General features: G+C 48.2%; 1 protein-coding gene across 1 annotated transcript; it reads left to right on the plus strand.

The window, feature by feature from the left end:
• Positions 1-806: 806 nt before the first annotated feature.
• On the plus strand, positions 807-20,306 carry MEIOC (meiosis specific with coiled-coil domain). The gene is made up of 9 exons (XM_063178697.1): positions 807-812; positions 3,132-3,158; positions 3,431-3,556; positions 7,920-8,077; positions 8,207-8,311; positions 9,800-11,639; positions 13,501-13,635; positions 16,897-17,077; positions 20,017-20,306. The coding sequence occupies exons 1-9, from the start codon at positions 807-809 to the stop codon at positions 20,304-20,306; spliced, it is 2,868 nt and encodes a 955-aa protein (XP_063034767.1).
• Positions 20,307-22,141: the final 1,835 nt, after the last annotated feature.

Genomic DNA, 22,141 nt, shown 5'->3' on the forward strand with positions numbered 1-22,141 from the left:
TTGGGACGGGTGACAGGGTCGGGACGATGACAGGGTCCGGGGGTGACAGGGCCCGGAGGTGACAGGGCAGGGACGGTGACAAGGTCCGGGGGTGACAGGGCCCGGAGGTGACAGGACTGGGACGGTGACAAGGCAGGGACGGTGACAGGGTCGAGGAGGTGACAGGGTTGGGACGGGTGACAGGGTCGGGACGGTGACAGGGTCCGGGGGTGACAGGGCCCGGAGGTGACAGGACTGGGACGGTGACGGGGCAGGGACGGTGACAGGGTCGAGGAGGTGACAGGGTTGGGACGGGTGACAGGGTTGGGACGGGTGACAGGGTCGGGACGGTGACAGGGTCCGGAGGTGACAGGGCCCGGAGGTGACAGGGTCGGGACGGTGACAGGGTCCGGAGGTGACAGAGCCCGGAGGTGACAGGGTCAGGACGGTGACAGGGCAGGGACGGTGTCAGGTCCGAGGGGGCGCTCAGGGCGCTGTCTCCGGGCGAGCGGCGCCTCCGCGGCCGCTCATTGGCGGGAGGCACGAGCGAGCCGTTTTCCCATTGGCTGCGCGCCGGCGGGCGGGGCCAATCGCTGCGCAGCGCCGCGCTCGCCGGGCGGCTGTCACCGCATGGCCCGCAGAGCCGCTCACGTTGCGCGGGGAGGTGCGAGGCGGCCTCGCGGGCGCTGATTGGTCGAACGCGTCGGGCGCTGGCCAATGGGCGGGGGCGCGCGGGGTGGGGCGGCCGTTGGGCCGGCGCGAGGACAACGGCCGGAACTCGCCTCAGGCCGCCCCGCGCGGGCCCGCGCCGAGACCGGCCCGGAGCCATGGAGGTGAGGGACGGGAACGGGACCGGGAGCGACACGGGCACCGGGGTTCGCTGTGCGCCCTCACCCGTCACACACCCAGCGGGCCGCTGCGGTTGTCTTAGGCTTGACCCCTTAGGCACCGAGGCCCGACCCCGGTGGGTGTCCGAGCCCCGTTGTCCCCTCTGGGATACGGCGCCCTCTTGTGTGGGAGTAGGTGTGAGACACGGAGCTCAGGTCTGTGGGGGAAATAGCCCTCAGCATCCTGAAAAATACCTGTTTGTGGAAAAAGGAAGAAAGTGTGGGTATGGGGTGTCTTAGGGTTGTTTGTGGCACTACAAGTTTGCCCTTGTTCTGTGGGGTCGCAGTGTTAGGTGTCCCTGTGAATGGCAATCTCTGAGGAGAAAATATGGCACAGTAAGGTCAGGGTATAGAGCCGAGCTCTGCAATAACTCAGTGTGTTCACTTATTTGGAAAATGTGCCAGAAAAACACTAAATAATACCAGGATATAAAAGTGGTGTGAACTACCATGAAGATCACTTGGGAGCTGCAGAATGATGGGTTTCTAGAGAGCAGAGCTTGTTCTGAACCCTGATCCCTGGGAAACTTTGATTCTTCTGAATTTATTCATCATCCCAAATGAGCTGCTGTGGTAAAATGCCAATAACTTCACTTTTTTATTTGTTGGCTAAAAGGGGGTTTAGCTCGCCAGTTCAGCTTTTCCTTGTGTGCCTCACCCTTGGGAGAAGAGGAGAAGAGTGCACAGCTGTTGTTTGTTCTCAGCTCCTGCTATCCTGTGGTTTCTGGCACCTGGAGGGGTGTCCCTCTGGTTGGAGTTGTTTCTCCCATAGTTAAAGGACAGAGCAGATTCCTCCCACAGCTCTCAGAGTTTGTATTGTAGGACATTTCCAGCTCCCAACAACTGGAAATGCACATCCATGCCATCATGTGAGTTAAACAGTGTTTGGGAAGGGCCAGAGGTGTGCAGGAATGTGTGAAGGAAGGCTGGATAACTCCTCTGCAGCTTTGGGAGAAAGGGTTCCCTGCCCATGGCTGGAACTGGATGAGCTTTAGGGTCTCTTCCAAACCATGCCATGATTCTGTGAGCATTCCTCTGTGTCTGATGTTCCCCTGTGGTGGTGGCTCTGATGTTGGGAGAGTTCAGATTTCCTCTTGGTCTGCACCTCCTCTGTCTCTGAACGCCTTTGCAGTTTCTTGGCTTTGGCAGGTCCAGCTTTTCCTTTAGAGTAAATAGCAAAGTGTTTTACATCCATAGATACAGATAGAGCCACATCCTTGGATCAGATGGAACCAAATCCAGCAGTAAATCAGGAGTGTTAGAGACAACATTGGTATAAAATCCATAGCTGCCAGCTGTGTTTATAATTGTGTGTCTGTGTGTAATTATGACTGTGTGTGCTGATGTCCCTGTCCCCACAGCCCCTTGTGCCATTCTGTGTGTCCTGATGTCCCTGTCCCTGCAGCCTCTCGTGTTCTGTGTGTCCTGATGTCCCTGTGGCCCCACATGCCATACTGTGTATATTGATGTCCCTGTCCCCACAGTCCCTCATGTTATTCTGTGTGTACTGATGTCCCTGTCCTTCTCCTGTCCCCACAGCCCCTCCTGCCATTCTGTGTGTTCTGATGTCCCTGTCCTTTCTCTGTCCCCACAACCCCTCATGCCATTCCTTGTGTTCTGATGTCCTTTTCCCCATACCCTCATGTGCCATTCTGTGTGTCCTGATGTCCCTGCCCCCTCATGCCATTCTGTGTGTTCTGTTGTCCCCACAGCCCCACATGCCATTCTTTGTGTCCTGATGTCCCTGTCCTTCTCCTGTCCCTGCGGCTCCTCATCCATTCTGTGTTCTCATGTCCCCTCATGCCGTTCTATGTGTCCTGATGTCCCTGTCCCCACAGCCCCTCATGCCATTCTGTGTGTTCTGATGTCCCCATATGCCTCTCTGTGTGTTTGAGGTCCCTCTCTCTGTCCCCACATGCCATTCCGTGTGCTCTGATGTCCCCACATGCCATTCCATGTGTCCTGATGTCCCTTTCCCTGTCCCCACATCCCATTCTCTGTGTGTCCTGATGTCCCCACATTCCATTCCATGTGCTCTGATGTCCCTGTCCCCACAGCCCAACGTGGTGTTCTGAGGCCATTCTGTGTGTTCTGATGTCCCCACATCCCATTCTCTGTGTCCTGATGTCCCTGTGCCCACATGCCATTCTGTGTGTCCTAATGTCCCTGTCCCCTCAGCCCCTCATGCCATTCTGTGTGTACTGACGTCCCTGTCCCCTCATGCCCCTTTGTGTGTCCTGATGTCCCTGTCCTCTGTCCCCGCAGCCCAGCGTGGCGTTCCGAGGCCATTCTGTGTGTTCTGATGCCATTCCATGTGTCCTGATGTCCGTGTCCTTCTGTCCCTGCAGCCCAGCGTGGCGTTCCGAGGCCATTCTGTGTGTCCTGATGTCCCCACATGCCATTCTGTGTGTCCTGATGTCCCCACATGCCATTCTGTGTGTCCTGATGTCCCTGTCCTTCTGTCCCCGCAGCCCAACGTGGCGTTCTGAGGCCATTCTGTGTGTCCTGATGTCCCCACATGCCATTCTGTGTGTCCTGATGTCCCTGTCCTTCTGTCTCCGCAGCCCAACGTGGCGTTCCGAGGCGGCGGCCGCTGCTGGGGCAGTGCGGAAGGGGGCGGGCGGCCCGCGGACGTGTTCAGCACCGCCCTGCCGGGCTCTGCCTCGCTCTATGGCTGCTACAAATCACAGGTTTGCTGCCTTCTTGATTTTTTTTCTAGCTCTGGAACAGTCTGGGTTGCTTGTCAACAAAATTATCAGGAGATGTTTCTAAAGTGGTTGAACATAAATCACAGATTTTGATGGAATTGTAATAAATCCTCCTTGTTGTAACTTCCGTCAGGGGGGACAATGGCTTTTCTAATGCAGTCACTGGTGAAGCTGTGGGGTTGTTTGGTAAAATGGTTTCACCATTGTTCTGGTGGAATGTTCATGGTAATTGTTCTTCTGTAGGCAGAGTGAGGAGCAAACAACTCTTTTAGGAAAACTGGAGAGTGGATAAGAAGGAGAACTTTAGCTGTTGCCTCAGATATTCCTGTAGTCCAAGAGTTTGTATGAACCAGTTCTCAGTCTGATCAGCAGAAAGTGCCAGGACAGTTAAACATGTCAGCTCTCTCTTGGAACTTTTGCCTTTTGTAGCCATAAACTTTCACTGAGGTAAAAGACTCAAATGAAAACTCATTCCCAGTACCTTCAAGAGCAGACTTGCTACTTCATCCATCCAGGACTTATTTTGTCAGACTACTCTGCTCCACAAAGGAGTCTTTAACATTTAACCCTGCAAAAACACCATTTATTGTTTCACTTACTGAGAGTTAAGAAGGCATATTGTGTCTAAACCAATTAGATAAGGTAAAGCTGCTCCTTTTCACTTAATCAGGATATAAAGGTAAAGGTAAAGCTGTTCCTTGTCATTTCATCAGGATATAAAGGTAAAGCTGTTCCTTGTCATTTCATCAGGATATAATACCTTTCCTCAAGAAATCAGTTTGCTGGAAGTTTATTTCAGTACCTTAACACTCTGTAATGATGGGGAGAAAGGGGGTCCAGTTCCAAACTCCTGGCAGGGACCAACCAGCAGAAACTGGAGCAGATGTTTTGGGCTAACATTGTTGCTGGTTTTAAGAACTTTCTAAGTGTAGAGGAAGGGTCGAGTTGAGAAAGGAGATGTTGTTTATTCTGTGCTTGGTGCCCAGGGAAGTTTCCCAGCACTCCAAAGAGTGAAAAGCAAGAGAATTTAGACACTAAAGTTTGCATAAACCTGCCTGTCCAATGCACAGTTCCTGCCTAATGCAGTCACTGAGCTTGTGCAGCCTTAAATAAAACATCCCACCTGTGGTGATCCCCATCTTTCTTTGCTCATTTCATCACCTGATGGATTTCTTTAGGGTCATGATGGATAGTAAAGAGTTTGTGCTGTTGTTTTTAGCTGCTTTAAACTGCCTTTGCAAATTTTTACATTGTAGCAATTTCTATACCAGCACAAGGCTCTTACCCATAGGGCTGGGTTGTACAGTTGAAATTAAGATATTGGTGTTTCTTAGTAGTTTAAAGGAAGCTGTTGGGGGTTGAATAGTTAGAATCTCCAAGCTGGGTAAATTTACAAACACAAAAATTAATATGTGATTTAATTAATTATCTATTTCTATATATATATTTCTATACCCACCTTTTACTCATGTATCTGAGTATCATTTTTATATTAATCACTGGTGGAATTTCAAACTTACAGATGTTCTGTTCCGTATCCAGGCAGAAATCTTGAATTTCAGTTGTATTTCCTTCTGCTGTTGTCCATGAGCTGTACAGGTGCTGACACCTGTGGTTTCTTTCTTAATGGGCCCATGCTCTGTGTCCTGTTGGCTGCATTGTGGTTCCATTATTGATCAGGTCTAGAGCAATAAAAGCATGAATAATATGTACTATGGTTTTAAGTACAGTCAGTGTTAAATAGTCAATGTTGTTTCCCTGCTTCCCTAATTCCATTCAGGCTGATTTCCCAGATTTCAGGTGCTCTGGGAGGTGTTAATGGTCAGGGGTTTCCTTTTACCTTTACTTGTGTTCTATGGCCTTCTGCTACTGCTTTATCTCCTCTACCTCAGCAATATTTACCTTCATCCTCCTCATGCATCAAAGGAAATTTTAGACAGTGTGTGTTGTCAGATTCCCACCTAGTTGTAAAATTAATTAATAATTTAAATTCTCTTCCATCCTCCTTAAACCATTGTACAATTGGTTTCCTGTTACCGTCTTTGACTGGACAAGAAAGAACAAAAGGATTACTTATGTAAGTTTAATATTCAAAAAGGTTAAGGCAATTCAGGGAAACATGTCACAGTTAGAATCCTAACCAGTATAAAATTATACCAACAGTACAGCAAGTTTGGCATCTGGCACTGTCTTTGCAACGCTGCTCTGTGCAATTGTGTTTGTCTAAAACAATTCCTGCAGTTGGAATTGCTGCTACCCCTTGAGGGCATTCAAGTTCTGTGGAAGGCAGGCCTTCTTCCCAAGCACAGTTCAGGAAGTTACTTTTTAACTTTCTTAGTCCCAAAGGTCCAGAGGAGGTGATTTCTCACTTACCTGCTCCTGTAGTTTGTTCAGACCTGAATGGTGCTTCCATGGCTCTAATGCTTGAAATTCCCAGCTGAGTGTGTTGTGAAATGAACCTGGTGTGGTCCTTTCCTGTGTTCCTTTGGTGCCTCATTGTTCTGTGGTCTTAGACCCGATGTCCTGAACAGGAAGGTCCAGATCAGTTTGATTTCTGCAGTGAGAGTACTTGTTGATAGAGGACAAAACTCTCCTTGGGGAGATAAAATAATTACAGCAGTGTTCTTGACCCAGATATTCACAGGATGTGGATACTTGATAAGGTCTGCTGTACAGATGTCAAAAGGACTGAGTTTATCTCTGGATTGAGGTGTTATTCTGACCCTCTTTGATTTGTCCTTTATTCATTCTATGAGACATGGAGGTTTTGATGGCAGCCCCAGCTGGATTGGTGTGGCCTCAGGTGTTCACTGATCACTAAATGCAGATCCCAATATTTGAAGGTCCCAGCCCCACTGTTTGCAGTGTGGTTTCTAACACTCCACTGAACTGTTCAACTTCCCCAGAGCCTGGTGCTCCATACCCACTCCAACAAATGCTTGGATCCTTTGTTTGCAGCAAATCTGGGCAGATCTGCTGTTAACCCTTTATGTGTCAGGTTTGTTGGGTGCCTGGTTTGGGAATGGCCCCTCCCGCTGAGACTCTCCAACCACACACTGATCCAATCCCTCCCCTTCCCCTCCCTGCTGTGGCACAGTGGAGAGGAGAATTGGAGGCACAAAAAGCAAAGATCCCAGGCTGAGCTAAGAGCAATTTATTGGGAGCAGCAATGAGAGAAGAAAAGGGAAGGGAACAGCAACAGCACTCATGGAGAGGGCACAGGGAGGGATTCACATGGAGAAGTTTCGTTATTCTGGATGGCTCCCTCCAGCACCTTTTATTGGCTGGAAGGATCCCCAAAGAGCCCCTTTGCCCCACCCCAGGCAATGAGCTTGGGTGGTACAGAATAATTTCTGGGTCCCCTTCCCAGCTACTGCAAAAATTAACCCTGTCCTGGCCAGAACCAGGACAGTTTGCTGACACACCTGTAGGTATTGTGTGCCTCAGCCTGGTTGGCCTGGCAGGGAAAAGCTTCAGGCCCCCAGGAAATGTATCAGCTATTAGCAATAATTATTGATACCCATTCTGCCATGGCAATGAGAGAAGTCTATTTGCCAATAATTTCCTGGTGTGTTCCTTTTCTGGCTTGTCCTGGGGGAGGCTGATGCTGGATCTGTGGATGCACACTGTGGTTCATATTTCTTCACTATTCTTTTTGTGTTGCCTCCCATTCCAGTCTCAAGAATAAACAGTTTTACATTGTTTTCCAAAAACCTTGGGCTGTTCTTAAATCCCTGTGGATCCAGCATAACTGAGGTTTGGCCCCATGTGTGGATTCTCCCATTCACAAACAGCTCCTGGTGTCTGGTGGGATTGAAGAAAGCATCTTACAAATCCAGTACCAATTGTTGTTGCTATGTCTGCCTGGGCCTTTTTGGGGGGTCTCTGGGTGCCTGGGAAGATGTCCCCTACTCAGTTTCCAGCAAATCTCAGCTCAGAACACACAGAACACAGAAGTTGTGATGTGCAGCTCCAGCACCTTCTTAAACAATTGCCAGGCAGGGTGGAAAATACAAAACTTTCCATAAGCCTTAAGCAACACTAGCTCAGCACACCTGAGATCATCTGTTTGTGCTCAGAAGAGGGGTGAAAGGTGAGAATGATCCATCAGCTTCCATCTGCAGCAGAGGGCAAGGGAAGGGACAGAGAGTTCTGCTTGAGAATTCCGAGAATTCTGCTTGAAGACATTACCATGGCCTGAAATAAGTTGTGTTCCAAGTGTGTGGTTTGCTGACTTCTCATGTGCTGGTTCCTCCCAGAGTTAGTTACAACCATGTACAATGACAAACTGATACTTTGATGTGTTTCATGTTAAACAAATGCTTTTATTGTACATTCAATGCAGAATGAAGAAAATGTGGAGTTACCTCAGGCCTACAGTTCTTCCCTTTCAACATCAGAGTACTCTGCGCCCATGGACCCTTCCCTTTTGTACCCCCCTTGGTCTACGTGTACAGATGACACCAAGCAGCCTGCTGCTCCTCAGATTAACCTGAAGTCCAGGTAGTCATCCCTGACAGGGAGTGAGTGTGGGTGTGTTGGAGTAGATGGATTCTATTTTTCTGTTTAATTTAACATAGGAAGTACTTGAAATGAAGGAATTCTTTTTATTAACACCCAGTTGGTTTTCAGGATTCAGCCCGAAAGGAATGATTATGGCAGTGAAACTGATTTGTATGGACTCGTGTCAAACATCCTGGAGGAACAAGACAAACCACAGCCGTGCTTTGCTGAGGGGTGAGTGAGGTGCAGGTGACAGAAACTCCTCTCTCTGATCTCCCTGTGCTCCTGGGTCAGCTCCGTCTGCTGCTGGTCAGGCCCCCTTCTCTCCCTTCCTTTCCCTTCTCTCCCGTCCTTTCCCTTCTCTCCCGTCCTTTCCCTTCTCTCCCTTCCTTTCCCTTCTCTCCCTTCCTTTCCCTTCTCTCCCGTCCTTTCCCTTCTCTCCCTTCCTTTCCCTTCTCTCCCTTCCTTTCCCTTCTCTCCCTTCCTTTCCCTTCTCTCCCTTCAGCATTTTCCTTGGGATACTTGGAAGCTTTTCCCAAAGCACTTAGATTGCATGGCAGCTCTCTGATATTTACAGAACTTGTTAATTGGCATTTTTTTAATAAGATCTTAACAAGTGTTGTGGACATGCTCTATTCAGATGAATCCCCTTGGTCTGTTTTTTTTTTTTTTTATTTTAATGAAGACTAAATTCAGACTTTAGGTTTCTTTCTTAATTAATGTCAATTCACAGAAAAAATACACCAAACACAAACTCCTTCACATTTGTCTGAACTGGCAGGAGAAAATTCCATGCAAAATTAATGTTTCTTGCTGTTAGTGCTACCTAAGCAATATTTGTGTTTCTAAATGTCAGGTTTATTTTGCCTCTATTCCTGCACAGGAAGAGACAATTCCACAGTCAAAACAACCTGAACTGAAGGGGGCAGGTCCAGCATCCCCATGAACTTCCAGAGCTCTCTGTCTTTTCCAGGTCTAAGAGACAAAACAGGGAGCCCAGTCTCAGGTTCCCAAACCAGGCACTGCTTTCCTTTCTGTCTTCCCAAACAATTCCAGTGATTTCATTTATGTGGCTGAAATCAGGGAACACTTCAGAGTCAGTCTTGATACCACAAAAAAACTCATTAATTCCTTTGCTGTGGACACCAGGGCTGGTTGAGCACTCCCAGATCTGGCCTGCAATGGCTTCCAGGAACATTTCCACTTTACTGAGTCTGTTTACAGCTCTTGGCAGACAGGGATTGATGGTGCTGTGTTCATTCATGGTGGGTAGTGGAAAGAAATGAGGTGTGCTGGGATGCTGCCTCTGGCTTTCCCTGCAGGAAGCACAAGGGAGGTGAGGGAGAAACATTTCCTCTGGAGTGCTGGGACATGGCTTAGGAACACTGAGGGCAGTCTGGGTGCCTGAAGTTGGTGCTGAACCAGGAGTATTTTGGTGATGATGGACAGACTGACAGACCAGGGTTTGATGTGTGCAGCTTGAAGGCCTGTCCATAGCTCCTGAGCTGTGGTGGTGTGTTCAGACAAGGCAGAATCCGTTTTCTCAGCCAGATATGGGAAACTGAGGATGGCAGGACTGGGGAGAAGTTGAAGTCAGACATCTTGCAATCGTTGGAGAGAAATTATTTGGGAATGATTTGTTTGTTAAACCTTGCTTTGTGTGTGGGAACGAAGAGCAGCAGCACAGATCAGTGTCTAACCGCGTGTTTGTTGTTTTTGAAGGAGCTGCCCTCCCACCCTGAAGTCAGTGTGGCCGGTGAGCACGAGCAGAATGGAGCACCATGAGCTGTTGCCAGAGGGCAGGAGGGCAGTGGTTGGGGCAGTGCCCCAGCAGGGTTTCTATGGCTCTGAGCCCCTCCCTGGTGCTGAGAAGCAGTTCCTGCAGAGCCCCACCCTGGTGGCACAGCAGAAAGCTGACGATTGCTACCGCGGCTTTGCCGGCGTGGACCTGGAAGAGCAGAGCTTGTACTCTGCCAGGAGTGAGCGTGCCAATGGCTGCACCTTGCAGGCTAATGAGAGTGTGAAGACAGCAGCTGTCTATCAGAACTACCCCTACCTGAAAAACACCTTTGCAGCCCAGGCTGGGTACTCAGAAGCAATCAAAGACTCGGGAGCTGATGCTTATTCTTATGGAAGGGAGAAGGTGTGTCCCAAAGGAGCAGAGGCACAGGTGCACCCAAAGCGGGCTGAACCATTCCTTCCACAGTGTCACAGATACAATGAGAACACAGATTTTACCAGGTACACTGAATATTCTCATGCTGGTAAAGCAAAGCCCAACAAGGGCACCAGTTGTAGCCTCCAAGACAATAGAAAGCTGGTAAATGGAACCCCTGAGGCACCATCTCTGGATGCAGAGCCCTACGCTAAATTATTTCAAGTTAAATCAGGAACTCAGAAAAAATTTGAAGATACAATTTCAGATCAGCACGACTTTACATTTCCCAAGTCTGTAGGACTTGTATCAGAAAAACAATTTGCAAGCGAATCTTCCTTCGGCACTGATTTTGGGCAAAAATTTGAATATGGACTAAAATCTTTTGCAGCTTGTCCAGGCAATAATGGTGTGGAAAAGCAGCAGTTTTCCAAGGCTGATCTTCAGAATCCTGAATTCTATAAATCACTCCCACTGTTGCCCAGTGCAGCAGTCCCCTCAGCAGGCTCTAGTGCCAGGCCAGCATGGATGAACATCCAAACCAAACCCACAACCTCTGGCCCTTTCCAGAATCCAAATCCTTTGTTGAAACTGAATAATCAGTCACCTGCATTTCCAAAGAGCTCTCGTCATTCTAATGATGTTTTTCAGTTGCCATCTTCAAATTTGCCTTTAAATAGTAATTTACTTCACAAGTACTGTCAGGACAACCCATTCCTCTCCAGCCTTGACTTTGGCTACAGCACTGCAGAGCGAGCTCGGGCAGCTGCGTGCATGGAAGCCCTGGTTAGGGGTGGGGAAGAGAACCTCCTCGAGTACCTCAGTGAGAAGAAGCTGAAGCAGCCCAATGGATTCTGTGATAGTTACTTGGCTCAGCAGTTGGGGATCATTGACAATCTGAACAAGCAGCGTTTCCAGCTGAAGGCACCGAGCGAGCACTGCGATCTGGAAGGGCAGAACCAGGCAGATGGGGTGTTCCAGGACATGTACCAGGAGTTACTGGAGTCTCAGGGGCAGCTGCACCTGGGGGCAGGGAATGGGGACACCAGTGCCATCAGTGCTGGGAGCTGCCTGCAGGCTCCAGGCATTCCCAACTGCGTGGTGGGTGACTTCAGGAGGAACCGGCAGCTGGGCCCCAGCACCTTCCCCATGAGATCTGCTCACCTCCTGGGCCGCTCCGTGGTGCCCCTGGTGGAGCCTCACACCCTGTTCTCCCAGGATGATCTCAAACGCCTCTACCCCTGCTTCACAGAGAAGATGTATGGTGACAATGCCCTTTCTGGGTTTGTGTCAGCATTTGGATTTCAAAAGCAAGTGAAAAGTCGCAGTGGGCCTGCCAGCGAGCTGCACGTGAGACTGGAGGAGTGTTATGAGCAGTGGAGAGCTTTGGAGAAAGAAAGGAAGAAGGTAAGGAAACCAAACTAGAAAAATATCCCAGATTTGATGTAGATCTCATCCTGCTCAGTGCAGTCACAAATCATGGGTTGTTCCACTGGGAGAAGTTGAAGTGCTTGATGGGACTTCAGAGTCACACATTTGTTTTGGGACAGAAAGTGAAAGGTGTGGGGATTTGTAGCCTGGCTGGAAGCATAGCTAATGTTGTATGGAATATTGCACCAAAAGCAGGAATTGAGGGGTTTTTCCAGTCCCAGGGCTGGGGAAGGTGTGTTCATAAGGAACAAACATGTTCTATACCCTTTTTATTAACACAATAAATACAGTGCCTCTGGAACTTTGGAAGCAAAACCAGTAAATATGTTTTGAATTGAAACTAAACTTTAATTCTTTCAATTCTGTTTTTTAGAAACTATACTGAATTCCTACCTCCTGTTTCCCTGAAGATTTAAACCTAAGATGTATTTGAAGGGGTTCTTTGTTTATTTTCCCCAGGGAAGGGTCATTTAATTAAAACCCTTGCAGTAAAAGGCTCAGGTAGTGCTGTGTGGAGCCCTACTAAAAGCAGGTCTGTAGGAAAACCTGTCTTCATTTCACCAGCTGAGATGGGGTTTGAATTTCAATACCTGGGCTTGTCTGTGGGGTGAGCTGGGCCAAATGTAACCTGGCAATAGTGGGGCCTTGGGGAGTTCTTCTGTGCCAATCCCTACAAAGAAACCAATTCCAAGAAGATGCAATGTGGGGATTTTTTTGGTGGTGTTTGCTGACAAACGCCAGGAGTTGCTCTGTATAGAGGGGTTGAGGAAGAGTGAGCCCAGCTTAAGGAGGGGAGGTGGTGTCAGGGGTGCATGGAAAGAGCAAGAGAGAAAAAGCTGGCATGAGTCATGGTGGGAGAAATTCAGTTTATCACAGAATCCCAGGATGGTTTGGGCTGGGAGGGACCTTAAATCTCCTTCAGTCCCATGGGCAGAGTCACCTTCCACTGTCCCAGGCTGCTCCAAGCTCCATCCAGCCTGGCCTTGGGCACTGCCAGGGATCCAGGGGCAGCCACAGCTGCTCTGGAAAACTTGTGCCAGGGCCTCTCCACCCTCACAGGGAACAATTTATTTCTAATACCCAGTCCAAAGCTGCTCTCTCTGTTTGAAGCCATTCCCCCTTGTCTTGGCACTCCATGTTCTTGTTGATAGTGACCACCTATGAAACCATCCAAGAATTGCAGTTTTAAATCAGTTTTAGCAAATTCTATGTTCTTATGGGTGTTTTAGAGTGACATAGCAAGGAGATGAAAGAGATGGAAACTTGGAATATTGCAAACAGTTTTCAAAATAGTTTTCTGATTGCTAAATAAAATATAGAATCCTGAAATGGTTTGGTTTGGAAGGGACCTTAAAGACCAAGACCAAAGACAGGAACACCTTCCACTGGACCAAGGTGCTTAGGAAAAAATCTTTCTGTAGTTTAATCTGTACAAAAATTAGATTAATTGCTGACTGAGAAACAGTTTTATTTTAATTTTATGTGTGAGATCCACATCTGTTTGGTCATTTTTTTTCCCTGTAATTCTGACTTGCCTCCATTTTATTTCCAGGCAAAACCAGTACAGGCTGTAGTCAGAGTGAGCAGACATAGCACTGCTGGAACACGGTGTGTTGGCTTTAGTTGAACTGCTTTGAGTAAAGCAGTTGTTCACTTAAAAGCAGGTGATTGTCTCACCAGAGGGTTAAATCCCAAATGCCTGAATCCTCATTGTCTCCTTTAAAAATCTCCAAAACCCTGATGGGAAGAAATTGAACCTGATATTTTTTCTTGTTTCTGCAATGAAGCACGCTCTGCATGTACATTCTGAGGGAGTTGTTCTTTTGTTTTCCTGCAGACTGAATCAGCTCTTGCTAAGAATTTCCAAGGGAAGAAGGTTTCCAGTACTAACAACATTCCAATTCCAAGGCTGACATCAAATCCATCAAGGGTTGATCGCTTAATTGTGGATCAGCTACGGGAACAAGCCAGAGTGAGTTGTAGGACTAAAAAAAAAAAATCTATTGAACTTAGAGTACAGTGTGAGATAGGTAAGATGATCAGAGCAGCTTTTCCCAAAATAGCTTTGTTCTTCATTGCTGTGCAGGGAATGGCATTTCAGCAGTCCTTGGTAGAGCTTCTGCAGCTCCTGGGTGCTGTTTCCAGGGAACCACAGAGGGGCTGAGGCTCACAGTTACAGGAGGATGTTGTTCCTGGTGTAGGAATGTGCAGCATCCAGTCCTGGAGCCTGTGCACAGCTCTCAGGGGTGCTGCATTCAGAGCAGCTTGGCAAGGAAATGGTCACTGTGGATTTGGACACATTGATAGAGGAGGTCTTTATGGAAAAAAACAGCTTTAGTTAATGTTTGGAAGATTTATATTTGCTTGAGAGACTGGTATATTTTAATGCGGAATGATTATTTGATAATTTACACCTTCAGCCTGAGTTGCTGTTACCAGTTTGATCTTTAACCCAGCAGGGCAAGGGAGTCTGAGCTCTGTGGGCAAACAGCCCCAGGGTCCTTGGGGAGGTGACAGCTGGGGCAGGAGCAGCACAAACTCTGCCATCAGAATGCTGAGGGGCTGCTGTGGCCCTCCTGAGGCCCAGAGCCCAGAGCCATGGTGCTGCAGGCAAGGAGAAGAGAAACCAAGCTGTCCCCCCTGCCAGGGGCTGTGGGGTGGAAGGGTTCTGGGAAATTCTGGGTTTGGAGGCTGCAGCAGTGCTGGGGCAGCAGGGGGGAGCAGCAGCCTGTCCTGCCTGCCTCACACAGCAGAAAGAATCCCTGGAACTGTGGCTGCTCCCTCCTGCAGGACCTGCCTGGTGCTGCCCATGGACTGCAAGACATGGATGGGCTTAGGGCCCTAAAACTCCTGCTCTGTGAACCCCAAAAGAACAGCCTTACTTTCCATGTTTAGAAGGCTTGGTAATCCAAACCTGCCTCCAAAACACTGCTTAAACCTCTCCAGCCATTTGAGGAGCCAAACTTCACCTCAAACCCTTGTTGGGTACTTTTAAGGATGCTCAACAGCAGAGTGGGGCTGTTAAACCTGGACTCTGACATCAGAAATCTTGGTGATGGCCAGAGAGGAACCCTGGTACAAAGATCTGAGTAGAAGCTGAGTTGGCTGAATCTGGGATTAACTCTTCATAGTTGGAGCATCCAGTTAAATCTTCTTGACAATCACATTCATTCCTTTAAGACATCAAGTGTAGCCATGGATTGAGGGACATCCCAATTTGGGGATTTTGAGTTTCTCTTTTTCTGCACACCACTAACCAGGTTCTCAGCATTATTGGCTGAGGAGTCACTCACCACTGGGAAACCCAGAAGTGATGTGACTGGTGTAAGATAAGACAACAAAGATGCACATTTTCAGTGGACTAAACAAACTGAATTATTTCTGAATGTTTGTTCTCAGCTCCCTTAGTGTTGGTTTCCCTTTCTCAGTGCAGCTGTGACTGCTGCTGGCCCAAGCTGCCCTGCACAGCTCAAAGTCCCCATCTGGGTTTTCACCCCAAAATTTCAGCAGTGCTGTGAGAAGGGAGAACCTCAGTGCTCTGAATTCAGGAAAACGCAAAAAAAAAATTCAGAACAAAACATTGTTCTGAAAACACCTTTTGTTCAGGGGTTTCTCAAGGCTGTACAGGTTTGGTATTAACCAGGGGTGTCTCAAAGCTGTACAGATCTGGTATTAACCAGTAACCTGGGGGTCCTTACTGGGGTGTTGTAGCTTTGCTGTTGTCCTTTGCTGTACCACAGCTTTGAGTTTGGAGATCAACAAATCCTGGGTAAGAACCTAAACCTGCTTCAGCTGTAACTTCTCTGCTCTCAAAATGAAGTAATGATGCTCATTAATGTGTTCTCCCTGGTTAGTTGATCTCCCTGTAAGTGTGAGTCCCTGTAAGGTGTGCATTGTCCCTCAGGTTGTGACTGCTGGGGTGTTGTAGCTTTGCTGTTGTCCTTTGCACACCCAGTTTTCGGTTTGGCGATAACAAATCCTGGGTAAGAACTTAAACCTCCTTCAGGTGTAACTTCATGAACTGCTCTCAAAACAAAGTAATGATGATCATTATTGTGTTCTCCTTGGTTAGTTGATTTCCCTGTAAGTGTGAGCCCCTGTGGGATGTGCATTGTCCATCAGGTTGTGACTCTGCTGGGGTGTTGTAGCTTTGCTGTTGTCCTTTGCACACCCAGCTCTACCACAGCTTTGGATTTGGAGATAACAAATCCTGGGTAAGAACTTAAACCTCCTCCACCTGTAACTTCATGAACTGCTCTCAAAACAAAGTAATGATGCTCATTAATGTGTTCTCCCTGGTTAGTTGATCTCCCTGTAAGTGTGAGCCCCTGTAAGGTGTGCATTGTCCCTCAGGTTGTGATGCTGCTGGGATGTTGTAGCTTTGCTGTTGTCCTTTGCACACCCAGCTGTACAACAGCTTTGGGTTTGGAGATAACAATTCCTGGGTAAGAACTTAAACCTCCTTCAGGTGTAACTTCAAGAACTGCTCTCAAAATGAAGTAATGATGCTCATTAACCTGTTCTCCCTGGTTAGTTGATCTCCCTGTAAGTGTGAGTCCCTGTAAGGTGTGCATTGTTCACCAGGTTGTGACTGCTGGAGTGTTGTAGCTTTGCTGTTGTCCTTTGCACACCCAGTTTTCAGTTTGGCGATAACAAATCCTGGGTAAGAACTTAAACCTCCTTCACCTGTAACTTCTCTGCTCTCAAAATGAAGTAATGATGCTCATTAATGTGTTCTCCCTGGTTAATTAATTTCCCTGTAAGGTGTGCATTGTTCACCAGGTTGTGACTCTGCTGGGGTGTTGTAGCTTTGATCTTGTCCTTTGCACACCCAGCTGTACAACAGCTTTGGGTTTGGAGATAACAATTCCTGGGTAAGAACTTAAACCTCCTTCAGGTGTAACTTCAAGAACTGCTCTCAAAACAAAGTAATGATGCTCATTAATGTGTTCTCCCTGGTTAGTTGATCTCCCTGTAAGTGTGAGCCCCTGTAAGGTGTGCATTGTCCATCAGGTTGTGATGCTGCTGGGATGTTGTAGCTTTGCTGTTGTCCTTTGCACACCCAGTTTTTGGTTTGGCGATAACAAATCCTGGGTAAGAACTTCAACCTCCTTCACCTGTAACTTCATGAACTGCTCTCAAAATGAAGTAATGGTGCTCATTAACCTGTTCTCCCTGGTTAGTTGATCTCCCTGTAAGTGTGAGCCCCTGTGAGATGTGCATTGTCCCTCAGGTTGTGACTCTGCTGGGGAAGATGGAGCGCCTGCGCAGTTCCCCGCTCCACGCCAACATCTCCACTGCCCTGGACAAGCACCTGGAGTCCATCCACGTGGTGCAGGCTCGCAGGAAGGATGAAATTGTCAGCGCCTCCAGCCGGCAGCGGCACGGCCCCCCCAGGTGCCAGGATGAGAGAGGTACAGCTGGGCTGGTGTGCCCTGATGAGGTAGCTGGGGTGTTGAACATCTTGCAAAAATAAGTGAGGGGTTGTAATTCAAGTTTTAACTTCTCAGTGTTAGGGTTTTGTCCAAGGTAGGCTGAGTGGGGTTTGGGTGAAGGTTTGAGGAGGCACTAAAACTGGGTTTTAGAGATAAATAGGTTAAATCAGTTTGGAGGTTGTAATTCAAATAATAAACTAGTAAGGAATAAAAATTAGTGGGTTTTTTTGATAACACATTCAGGGACTGGAGGTGTTACTAAGCAGTTGCCTCTTGCTTCTTGTGATGGTGTTCACAGGGGTCTTAGGATGAGGGAAGAGATGAGGATCTGACTCCATGTTTCAGAAGGCTTGATTTATTCTTTTATGATATATATTATATTAAAACTATACTAACAGAATAGAAGAAAGGATTTCATCAGAAGGCTGGCTAAGAATAGAAAAAGAAAGAATTAATAACAAAGGCTTGTGGCTCAGACTCTGACTGTGATTGGCCATTAATTAGAAACAACCACGAGACCAATCCCAGATGCACCTGTTGCATTCCACAGCAGCAGATAACCATTGTTTACATTTTGTTCCTGAGGCCTCTCAGCTTCTCAGGAGAAAAAATCCTAAGGAAAGGATTTTTCAGAAAATGTGTCTGTGACAGCTTCTCCCTGTCCCCCCATATTCCTCTTCCTATGAACCCCCTGCTCTGTCTTTGTCTACAACTTCCTTGGTTTCTCCATGCTGAATCTGCCCAAAGTGACCAACATGGCCTTAGCTTACAAATGGATTTCCTCTTCAAGCATCTTCTGTCTTAGACTGGCATAATTACAAATCATATTTTGGATGGATGCACAAAAATACAATGGGCAGAATGTTTTCATTCTTAATGGTGTCCCAAATATTCAGCTTAGTCTTTCACCAGGGCACAGGCAGAGTGGCAGGTTCCCTTGTCTCTGAGATGGAGTCAGGGTAAATTCCTGCTCCCTGCAACACTCTGACCTCTACCCTGTGTCAGAAGCTGTTTCTGAATCTTCTGATCCCTTCTGCTGTTCTTTCTCCATCTGAATTACAGGGATTATTTTACTTTGGGGTGTCCCATCATGCAGTTCTGTAATGCTGAAGTTTACCTCAGAAAATGCACTGCAGCATTCTTTCTTTTCACCTGTTCCCCATCATTCTTGTTTCTCTTTACCTTGACTGAAGATTATGAGACTTGTTAAGGTGAAGGGGATTTTTTGGGGTGTTGAAGGCCATGAAAATAATTGTCTTTAGAACAGAGCAGTCTGTGAAGGAGTTGTCAGGCCTGGAGATCCAGGTTCTTGTGCTGGGAAAGGAGAGGAGGCTCTGCACAGTGGGATCTCATTACTTACCTGGAGGGGGGAGCTTGGTCCTCTGCCTCCCATGGCTCTTCTGGGGGGGTTGAACCTGGAGCAGCAGTTGGGGAGGATTTTTTAGAACAGTTAATTATTGGATGCAGTAACTGTATTTGCTCTTGAGGGAAAGGCCTGAAGCTGTTCTGGTTTGTTTGGGAGCAGGTCTTGTTTCCACAGCACCTTTCTATTCCATCTGATCCAATATTAAGCATTTATTACAGAATCACAGGATGGTTTGGGTGGGAAGGATCCTTAAATCTCATCCAATTCCACCTCTACCATGGGCAGGGACACTTTCCACTATCCCAGGGTGCTCCAAGCTCTGTCCAACATTGGCCACTTCCAGGGGTGGGCATCCCCAGCTGCTCTGGGCAGCCTGGGACCACAGCCCAGTGGTTCCACACCCATTCACAGAACATGAGCTGTGCTTCAGCCCAGTGCCCCAAACCAGCTGTTCCTTCATCCATGGTAAGGATTTCCTGACAGGACAGGGGAAGGACCCTGCTGTGACCAGAAGAGGAGGGCCCAGGTGCCATTAATGTGTGTGTACAGGAGCACCCCAACCCCGGGGTGTGCAGCTGCAGCAGGAAGGTTCAGAACCTTCAAACAAACTCAGCCTAAAAACCACACACCAAAATCTGAGCCTGAAAACCACACACCAGAGAAATCTGAATTTCTTTGTGAGGGCAGAGAAATTCAGATGCAGCTTTTATAAAGCTGTAAAGGGACAGAGGAGGTGTGGGGCAAGGGCAGCCCCAGCAGTGCTCAGGATTAAAGGGCCCAGGTGCCATTAGGGTGTGTGTACAGGAGCACCCCAACCCTGGGGTGCAGCTGCAGCAGGAAGGTTCAGAACCTTCAAACACACTCAGAACCTAAAACCTGCACACCTCGCTGTGTGAGGGCTGAGAAATTCAGACCCAACTTTTATAAACCTGTGAAGGGACAGACAGACAGGGTTGGGGTGAGGGCAGCCCCAGCAGTGCTTGGGATTAAAGGGCCCAGGTGCCATTAATGTGCATGTACCGGGCTGCAGCTGCAGCAGGAAGGTTCTGTAACAAACTCAGAGCCTAAAAACCACACACTGCCTCGCTGTGAGAGGGTAGAAAGATTCAGATGCAGCTTTTATAAACCTGTAATGGGACAGATGAGGTGTGGGGTGAGGGCAGCCCCAGCAGGCTCAGGTGCCATTAGGGGGTGTGTGTACATGGAGCACCCCAGCCCTGGGGTGCAGCTGCAGCAGGAAGGCTCAGAACCTTCAAACAAACTCAGAACCTCATTCAGATGCAGCTTTTATAAAGCTGTAAAGGGACAGATGAGGTGTGGGGCAAGGGCAGCCCCAGCAATGCCCAGGTGCCATTAATGTGTGTGTACCGGGCTGCAGCAGGAAGGTTCTGTAACAAACTCAGAGCCTAAAACCCGCACACCTCGCTGTGTGAGGGCAGAGAAGTTCAGACCCAGCTTTTATAAACCTGCAAAGGGACAGACAGACAGGGTGGGTGTGAGGGCAGCCCCGCAGCGCTCGGACTAAGGGCAGCGCTCTTTTCCTCCCCTGCAGTGGTGCTGGCTCTGGCCGCGGCGCTCCGGGCTCTGTGCCTGGCCACCCGCAAGGTCCGCACCGTGCTCTGGTGCGCCTTCCAGATGACCCTGCCCAAACCCTCCGCTGGCAAACGGGCTCGGGAGAGACTTCCTCAGGAGGGGGCGGCGCCCGAAGAGAAACGAGCCGAGACCCCCCCGGCTGCTGCGGCCCCGAGAGGGCCAAGGGAAGGGGGGGCAGAGGGAGCCCCGGGGCCGTGCACGGACCTGCTCCGCAGTGTGTATGAGAGAGGGGACGTGAATTCCTCGTAATTTTTGGTTCTTTTTTAGTTACTTCAAAGTTTCAACTGCTAAAGTTCATATTTAAAGCTATCTCTTGATGAGAAGTGAGATTTGCCTTAAGGGCTCTCAGGTTAAGCTGTTAACGTGATGGGCAGGGTCAGAATGTTGTAAAGCCAAACTGGTGAATGTTAACTTAAAAAAAATAATCAGACTAATTCATTAACAGCCAAGATATTATTTAACTCCTGTGGGTGAAGCCTGGTGTCCAACTCTCCCCATAACTCCTTTTAGTTTTGCTTTAGGAAATAGGTTTTTAAATAATGATTCTTAAAGACTGTGGTGTGACGGGGTGTGAGGTTGGTGTCAGATCAGATTGTGATGTAAAATGGTTTCCTTATTGAACTAAAACCTGGAAACAGAAAGAAAAAAGGCTAGAAATACCCAATATTCATGTAAAACTAGATATTTAAAATACAAATATTTATGAATTTGAGATTTTAAAGTCTACGTTGGGAAAGGCAATATGCACCAGGTGCCACTAAATTACCAGTAGAGCATAATTGCTGTGTGAAACCATGAATTTAGTGAATGTGTTCAGGTATTTGGAATGCTCTTGGGAACAAATGAACTACTGTTGTAAAGTATTTAAGCATAATCAAACTACGACAGGCAGACAGGATTGTCCTGCAGAGCTGTGAAGGAGCTTCAATAATGAGCGTTGTTTTTAATTTAACTTCAGAAAAGGTCGTGCCAAGTTCTGAAATTTGGATTTTCTTAAAGTTACTAGTTTGGTTTGAAATTTGATTGTCAACTTCTAGACTTCTTAGTTCCCTTCTGCATTTGGGCAGCTCCCAGCACTGGTGTTTGCTTGCAGCTCTCAGTCTTTAGGAGCAGGAGTGATGGATTCACTCAGGACAGAGTGGCCCTGGGAAAAACTCACTTGAACAGTGGGTTAAAATGACTGAGCTGACCATGCCTGCACACCCTGGTACCCACATGGCTCTGTCCTTCCTGCTGCTGGGGATGCTGATCTGCAGAAGGGGTGATGGCATGAGATAAGTTGGCATGAGATGATGTGCAGAAACGACTGAGAAAGGCTCAGCAGAAGGTGGGGTGTGATCACGGCAACGACAGGAGTGCTGCCAGGGGAGAGGGGCAGAACAAGCACAGCTTCCTAACAGCCACTGCACTGGGGCTGGTTCAGTTTGACCCAGGCTGTGTTGATGTTAAAGCAAAACTGACTGTGCTGACTGGAGTTGTCTATAAAAAAAATAAATTCATTTTTGTTGAAGAGATTCTGTTCTGCAAGTGTGTTTCCAGGTGAACCGGTACCAGGGGGAAGCATTGAGTCTGGTATGGAACTGAGTTCAGGAAAAAGCAGAGGGGAGGCTGAAACCCTTCCCTGGAGACAGCTCTGACCATAACATCAGACATGCCAAGGGAGCCAGAGCAGGGAATGATTCTTCCTTGCAAAAGTCTCAGCTCCAAGCTCTGCACTGTCAGGGGAGGCTGATGCAGCAATTCTGTCATCTGCACTGGGAATCTTGGGGGTGAGTCCAGACTATTCCTGCTCTATAAATAACTGTACTGTCAGTGCCAGCTGTGCACTGACTGTCCTGAATGGAGCAGCAGTGCTTGGAGCTGCCTGGGCACTGATCCATGGCACAAACTGCTGGCATGGGCAGGGGGGAGCCCACAGTCCTGGGGGGCAGGGGCAGGAACATGGGGTGGGCAGAGAGGGCAGCACTGCAGCCTCATCAGCTCACTTTCTAACACCACTGGTGCTGCTCCTGGTTCCACTCTGCCCCAGGGCAGCTGCTGGAAGCCAAAGGGCTGGACTTGCCCTTGCTCCTGACCCCTGAAGA

This window comes from Melospiza melodia, chromosome 30 (genome assembly GCF_035770615.1).
Source record: "Melospiza melodia melodia isolate bMelMel2 chromosome 30, bMelMel2.pri, whole genome shotgun sequence".
Classification (NCBI taxonomy): domain Eukaryota; kingdom Metazoa; phylum Chordata; class Aves; order Passeriformes; family Passerellidae; genus Melospiza; species Melospiza melodia.